The 7424-nt window shown below is 46.5% G+C and overlaps 1 protein-coding gene and 1 non-coding gene across 2 annotated transcripts; both read left to right on the top strand.

Annotated features, from left to right (window-relative positions):
* The first annotated feature begins 2036 nt into the window (after positions 1–2036).
* RPL23 (ribosomal protein L23) lies at positions 2037–6432 on the top strand. The gene is made up of 5 exons (XM_032791344.2): positions 2037–2131; positions 3665–3748; positions 4415–4543; positions 5947–6060; positions 6300–6432. Exons 1-5 carry the CDS (start codon positions 2119–2121, stop codon positions 6380–6382), a joined length of 423 nt encoding a protein of 140 aa, XP_032647235.1. The 5' UTR covers positions 2037–2118; the 3' UTR covers positions 6383–6432.
* Positions 4219–4351, top strand: LOC116831508 (small nucleolar RNA SNORA21). The gene has a single exon (XR_004375219.1). It is a non-coding gene; the product is annotated as a small nucleolar RNA SNORA21 (small nucleolar RNA).
* Positions 6433–7424: the final 992 nt, after the last annotated feature.

Consider the following 7424-nt stretch of genomic DNA (forward strand, 5'->3'; position numbering starts at 1 on the left):
AAGAAAAGCGCTGTATAAGTGAAAAAAAATTTATTACTTGAACCCACAGCAAAGTCAAAGCCCTGTGTTCATGACCTTGCTCCCTGCTAGCGTGGCCACTCATACAGTCCCAGAAGACTGGACGTTCCAGGAACTTCAGGCAAGGGCGTGGACCTGCCCCCACCAGCATGACCTCATGTGCCATTTAGAAGAATGCGCCACTCTGCCCCTGCCGGCGTGACATTATCCACACCGTGTGTGGAACATCATTCCAGCTCTTCAAAATTGCACATACATCCCCGTCAAATACCAGTTTTGTCATTGTACTAGAAGGGAACAAACCTTAGAAAAGCAGGCCTGACTGTTTGAAAACATGAAGGGCCGGCCTACTGAATGAGAAGTCACAAATTCCGCATTGTTACTTCACTCAGCAGGCTTCTGGATGGGAAGATGTGACTGGAGGAGGCAGGGCTGGGAGGAGAAAAGGCTTTTTTCAAAACAAATCTATTTGATAATTAACAAAACTGCAAAGTGAATTCTGAAACCCTCCAAAAAGGGCTTCTTTACAATCCGTCATCCAGGGGCGGCTCCAGGCCCCAGCATTCCAAGCGCGTGCTTGGGGCGGCAAGCCACTGGGGGCGCTCTGCTGCTCGCCACGAGGGCGACAGGCAGGTTGTCTTCAGCAGCTTGCCTGCAGAGGTCCACTGGTCCCGCGGCTTCAGAGGCAGCCTGCCTGCCATGCTTGGGGTGGCAAAATGCCTAGAGCCTCCCCTGCCATCATCCCTAAGTATATGCCAGTTATTTAGGGCCAGATTTCATCCATATCCTGCAATACAGAAGTCTGCATTGTGGAAAAAAAATCTGTTTTTCTGAGCTGCTGCCATTTCGCACTGCAGGAACCAAATGTAGTTTCGATTGTATCTCGTCTCAGTTTTGATGCTCCGATAGATGTCATTTTTTTCCCTGTGATTATTTGCCTTCCCTGGCAAGATTCTCTATTTTCTCTCCGTGGTTTTAATTTAAGTCTGCTCCAGTCAATTTCCAACTCACACCCTGCAAGAGGAGTGCCACAGCCTTAGCTGTGACCTTCTCGAAATTAGGTTGAAATCATAAGGCATACAAATCTGCTGCACTTGCCTGGGCCAGCAACCAGGGGCGGCTCTATGTTTTTGCCACCCCAAGCAAGGCAGTCAGGGATCCTTCAGCGACATTTCTGCAGGAGGTCCCCTGGTCACGCGGATTCGGTGGCGGTTCTGCAGGAGGTCTGCCAGTCCCGTGCCTTCGGCGTATCCGCTGCCAAATTGCCACTGAAACTGCAGGACTGGCGGACCTCCCGCACAAATGCCGCCAAAGGCTGCCTGACTGCTGCTCTCAGAGCGACCAGCAGGCCGCCCCCCGCAGCTTGCCGTCCCAGGTACGTGCTTGCTGCGCTGGTGCCTGAAGCTGCCCCTGCCAGCAATACAGATGCTGTAACAAGTAGTGCTGCATGCCGTGATTTAATAGGCAGAGCCTTGAAAGGATACAAAATTTCTATCCGCATCTGATCCGCAAACATGGTCGAAGATATAAAGTGGGTATCCGCAGATTTGCAGGGTTCTATTAATAGCATGGGTGCCTGCCTCTGAACTGATGCTCAGAGGGAATTGGGAGAGGGAGGTTTTCTGTTGTTACACCAGCATTGGATCAAGGTGTGTTTGGATGGGAATAAAACTGAGGTCTTGCCCACCCCAAAGCACTTTATACCAGAGCAACGTTGTTACCCCAGGTGCCCTGGCCAAACTCCAATGCTGGGAGAATTTGCCTTCGCAAATACCCCCCTTCTCCACCAACCTAAAACCAACTCTTCCTCCCTCTAGTGTCTGTGCCACGTGTCCTTGGTGGCCTAAGGATCTTACATAAATCGGCTGCACTTCCCCATGTGCCTCCATAGGTGGCACTGTGGTGCACTGAGACTACCAGAGACCAGAGGGCCATTCCTTATCGCGTGATGAACGTCTAGAGCGTAACTGCGTCACGTGTCGAGGGAGGTCACCGCCTCCGTGTCGTCGTGTGACGCAATAGGCCTTGCGCGGTGCGGGCACTAATATCCCAGCATCCTTTGCGCCACCTTTTCTCTTTTTTTTTTTTTCTGGACCCAAGATGTCCAAGCGAGGTGAGGCCTAGTGAGAGCGGCTGCCACTCGGGGCGGGGAGCATCCGTCGCCATCCTCCTGCCCCGGGGGTCACGCGGCTCCGGGACCCGGGGGGATGGACTGGGGGGAGCCCGAGCTCCCTTCGGGGCCGGGTTTGAGGGAGGGGAGGAAGCGGGGATAGGCCCGCTGGGGACGGGGACTGACGGGTCCCGCTGAAGGGGTGGAGGAGCCCGGGCCTTGGAGGGAGTGCGGAGGTTTGAGGCTGTGAAGGGGTGGGAGGGCCTGGGCGCTGGGTGGGGGGCTTTCAGGGTGAGGCCGCAGCTTGGAAGGGGGAGTGCTGATGTCCATGTGGATGAGAAGTGAGGGTCGAAATAAGATCCTAGGTGCAGGGCCTAGTTTGGGGGTAGGGGTGCGGGGGGAGCTCAGGACCTGGGATTGTCCCATGTCTGGAAACTGCTCCTTGCGCCTCGGCATGCGAGAGGAGGAACAAGCCCTGCAAGTAAGAGCAGGAAAAGTAGGCTAGAGATACGGTGCTTTCCTTGGGTTGAGTTGTGTTTGATGCCTAGAATCTACAGGGATGGGCAGGTTAAAAATGCATTGGCCTGAGTGGAGCGTTTTAAATCGCATGTTTTAAAATAGCCGATTTCGGTAGGGTTTGAGACTGTTTGGGTGATTGTGCTATTGCAATTTTAGATTAAAATGTGTAGCAAATGGAGAGATCACTCAGTGCTCTTGTTATTAATGCCCCGGCTGGTATGGTATTTTATTTGTATTATGGTGTGATATAGGCAAAAAAACTAACTATTGCCAGTGACGACCCTGGTGCTGCAAATATTTAAATAGATGTGTAATTTTATTCACATATAAGCATTTACAGCCTCAGAGACTAGAATGGTATTTTCATTAAAAACCTCTCTTCCTGTAAAATCTGTCATTTCAAAACAAGACTGTATCATTGTTAACAGTGAAGAATTATTTAGCTTTTCAGTACACTAACAAAGTTGTTGTGAATTTTGTCATATGCCCTGTGCCAAAATTTTCAAAAATAGCTCCAAATTAGGTGCAAATGTAAGCACTTGTGGTTGGGGATTTCAGAAACACCTACTTGATTTAGTAGCAGAGTCTTCCAGTGCATGAGAAGATGGTATCTATTGCAAACATGGCACTGGCTGTTTGCTTATCAATTTTGCGTTTGAGTTTGTGTTCTCCTAGTAAGGATGTTAATGTGAGATCTGAGCTTTTCTCTTTCAGTAGATGTGAACAGCTTTCCGGGCAAAACTTAGTAGGAACAAAACCTATGTAATTTCCACATAAACGACACTAACAATAGTTAGGAAACTAAAGAAGCACCAGAAAACATCCACTCCAGATTGTAAATTGGGGGGAGGAGGGAGTAAAGAACTAGTAACACAAATAAAAATGTGATTCAGGTTCTAAAAGTCACTTTATTTAAACTATAATTTTATTTAAAATAAATGTATTAATTTTAATCATGATTCATATCATCCCTGACATAGGAAAGAGGTTACCAATACTTTTCTTTTTAACCTACAGGACGTGGTGGTTCGTCCGGTGCGAAATTCCGTATTTCCCTTGGTCTCCCCGTGGGAGCTGTGATTAACTGTGCAGATAACACAGGTGAGTCTGTCTGGCTCCCTTCTGGAGTCAATATCACTTGTTTCTGCTTCAGCAGCCCTTCTGCCTTGTCTGTTTATCTGGTTAGGGTTTGTGTAGGTAACTGACTAAAGAAAACCAGGGTTTGGAAGTTGAAGCCAGGCAAATTCACACTAGAAATTAAGGTGCTAGTTTTTAACAGTAAGGGTAATTAACTATTGGAACAACTGGGTGGGCTCTCAATCACTTGGAATCTTTAAATCAAGACTGGATACCTTGCTGAGAGAGATGCTGCTTAAGGTCAAACTGAAATTATGGGCTTGACACAGAAATTACTGGGTTATGCCAGGAATCAGGCTAGATGATGATCATAATGGTTCCTTCTGGCCTTAACATCTGTGTATCTGTTAATCTGCTTATGTAGAATTTAAACTTATCGCTCAATAATACTGCTAAAAAATTCATCCTACCTCAGAAGCAACAACAGCAGCTTCCCCCTTCTGAGAAGCACTTGCTGGGTCTGTGGTCAGTGACTCAGTGAGTTGTCGTGGAAGGGCATAAAAAAGGCATCGCTTTTGGGTGAGGTGGCGGCATGTGCTGTTAACTTCAATGAGTGGTGTGACAGTGATCCATGAGGGGACATCTATTATGTGATGAGTTGGCTAATTCAAAATGGTTTTTTCCTTGTAGGTGCCAAGAACCTGTACATCATCTCCGTGAAGGGGATTAAGGGGCGCCTGAACAGGCTGCCAGCTGCCGGTGTAGGTGACATGGTCATGGCTACTGTCAAGAAGGGCAAGCCTGAGCTCAGGAAGAAGGGTGAGTGTTGGAAGTGTCCCATGGGCTGGTCTGTAAGTGTCTGCTACAGACGTACTGTCCTGTCCTGAGGTGCCCAGATTTCCCACAAGGCAGTGCTACAAACATGATTTGTTTCTTTGGGGAGGGAGGTGGGAGTACTGTCTGGGCACAACTGAGCTGTGTTTGTCACCAGGTATAACACAAACCGGGCACACAAACATGGGTGTGCATGTAGAGTATGCTGGGTCTAACCTTGATGTACGATGATCGCAGCATTGCAGCTAATACCCAAGACAGAACTAGAACTGACATAACAGCATGATCTCATCAGGCCTCCATCTGCGGCTGGACTTCCTAGTCCCTTGTAGATTGCCCTTCCTCTGGAAGGAGCAAGGCAGTTTCAACATACCAACAATGATGCTGGAAGTAGGCAGCCTGTCTCTGAAGCAGCAACTTCCCCCTTCTAAAAAGCACTTGCTGGGTCTGTGCTCAGTGGCTTCGCGAGTTGTCGTGGAAGGGGATAGCAAAACCTCACTTTTGGGTGAGGTTAGCAGCAGAGTGTGCTGTTAACTTCAATGAGTGGCGTGACAGTCCTGAAGGTTCACGTTCTGGTTTGATTATTAGTATATATTTTTTCAATTAGTCTTAAGTGTTTTCCCTGCTGGATGTCTCTGTGAGGAGTGACCTTGTGTCTGGATATGTGGCCAGGTTTCACCTTACAAAAGGCTGTTTGAGCACTGGGTTAGAACATGAATCTACACCTGAGTGACTGAATACCATTCAAGTGTAACATTGCATTGGACTAGGTTTTTTTTTAATGGATATATACACACACGCAAAGCTGGATTTTCCTTCTGAACCAGCACACTGAATGCATGCTCAGCAGAGAGCGGTTTTAGCTCTTGTGAAACTAAATACCAAATACTTGCAATCAGTAAATGTGTGGAGTGGTGTTTAGGGTGGAAACTTGCTTTAAATGCTTGTCATAAATGTAGTTCCGGTGAAGGGCTTTGGCTTGACAGGCTGGAAAACTGCAGACCTCTTTGCTCACAGAGCAGACAATAGCCAGGACTACTCCCACCTCACCCCTACTCTTCATGGTTTCTGTAGCCCATCCAGACCTTAGCTTCCTCTGAGAAGCCATCAACAAAAAACATTTTGTGACATGGATGCTTGGTGGTATCAGTCCCAAAGACCACTGATGGTAATAACTTTGGTGGCAATCCCCATACAACAGGAAACCTTTACTGGGACCAAAATCCTGTATGCCCATTCTGTTGCCTATTGAGGCCTTGCAAGGGTAGGGCTCAGAAGAGGACACTTACTGTTGAACACAACATTGTACCTGGGTGATTCCTTTTGAGTTTCGGCTGTTGGGCTGTACTTGGACATTTAGGATCCTGAGCTTGTCTTTCTCCCTGCAGTGCACCCAGCAGTGGTAATTCGGCAGCGGAAATCGTACCGGAGAAAAGATGGGGTGTTCCTCTATTTTGAAGACAACGCGGGTGTGATAGTAAATAACAAAGGCGAAATGAAAGGTACAGATGGCAATCTGTTGCACTGGACAAGAGCAAACTCATAAAGAATAGTGCAGCACAAATGTCTGCATTCGTGGTCCAAGGAAAGCATCACTGTCTTCAGGCAAAAGGACCAAACTATCCTTAGTGCCATGAAAAGTGGGCATCTTGGATGCTCCTGCAGAGACGTCGTGATGGCTCTGTTGTTAATAAGCTCTAAATAGTTCTTAACTTCTCCTTTTCCTTCCCCACTTTTACAGGCTCAGCAATCACAGGCCCCGTGGCTAAGGAATGCGCAGATCTGTGGCCCAGGATAGCCTCCAATGCTGGCAGCATCGCATAAACCTGCTCCATCCTTGTTGTAAAGATAAAATAAAAGTGGTTGCACCAAAATTCCTAATGTCTGTGTTGATACCGTAAAGCTTGGAACATCACCTCCCTGACAAACCTGTCTAAGGTGCTCCTAGCAGGAGGGAGAGTTTACTTTACAGCTTTACTCATATAGCTATGATACCCTGTGTGGATACACTTAAAAGTGTGACCTTTTTTTGTTAAGCTTAAACGCCTTCCCAAGCAACACAAACTGAACTACAATAAGGCTCTCTAATACCAGAATAAGAGTCTCCAGAAAGGGGTTATATGGGTATAACAATATCTGTTTAAAATCACCCCTAAGGTTATACCAAAATGTCTTTCTTGTGTAGACAAGGCCTGAGGCTCCAATAGGAATATGGCAACTTGGCTTTAAAAGCTGTGACTCTGCACCAGGAGACATCTTCACGAAATAACCCATGACAGAATAATGTCCTTTGCATTGCAATGCTACCTGATATTTTTACGTTTAGTACTACAGTAGAACTTCAGTTACGAACACAAGAGTTACGAACTGGCCAGTCAACTCACACCCCTTATTTGGACTGGGAAGTACGCAATCAGGCAGCAGCAGAGTTAAAAGGAAAAAATAAAAACACGGACAGTACTGAATTAAATGTAAACTACTAAAAAATAAATGAAAAGTTTAAAAAAAGGTTTGACAAGGTAAGGAAACTTTCTGTGCTTGTATCATTTAAATTAAGATGGTTAAAAGCAGCAATTTTCTTCATAGTACAGTTTGAACATAGTGTGACATGACATAGTGTTAAGTCAATGTTCTGTTGTGAACTTTTGAAAGAACAAACGTTCAGTGTTACGAACTTTTCAGAGTTACATGCAATCTCCATTCCTGAGGTGTTCCTTCATAACTCTGAGGTTCTACTGTATAAGATGCTGGTGACAGACCAGCTTTGTGAGAAAAGCACTGTTTGACTTTGAATGACAGCTTTGGTAATTGGGTCTCATAGAGTAAGCTCAGAAAAGGAACTTTCTTACTGAGAACCTGCTTAATG

The sequence above is a fragment of the Chelonoidis abingdonii genome, chromosome 21 (assembly GCF_003597395.2).
Source record: "Chelonoidis abingdonii isolate Lonesome George chromosome 21, CheloAbing_2.0, whole genome shotgun sequence".
NCBI classification, from domain to species: Eukaryota; Metazoa; Chordata; order Testudines; family Testudinidae; genus Chelonoidis; species Chelonoidis abingdonii.

Bases quoted from the DNA above. Each gene is read 5' to 3' on its own strand.
- RPL23 (XM_032791344.2), top strand. The intron at 3,749-4,414 runs GTGAGTCTGTCT...TTTTCCTTGTAG, and splicing joins TAACTGTGCAGATAACACAG to GTGCCAAGAACCTGTACATC. The intron at 4,544-5,946 runs GTGAGTGTTGGA...TTCTCCCTGCAG, and splicing joins GCCTGAGCTCAGGAAGAAGG to TGCACCCAGCAGTGGTAATT.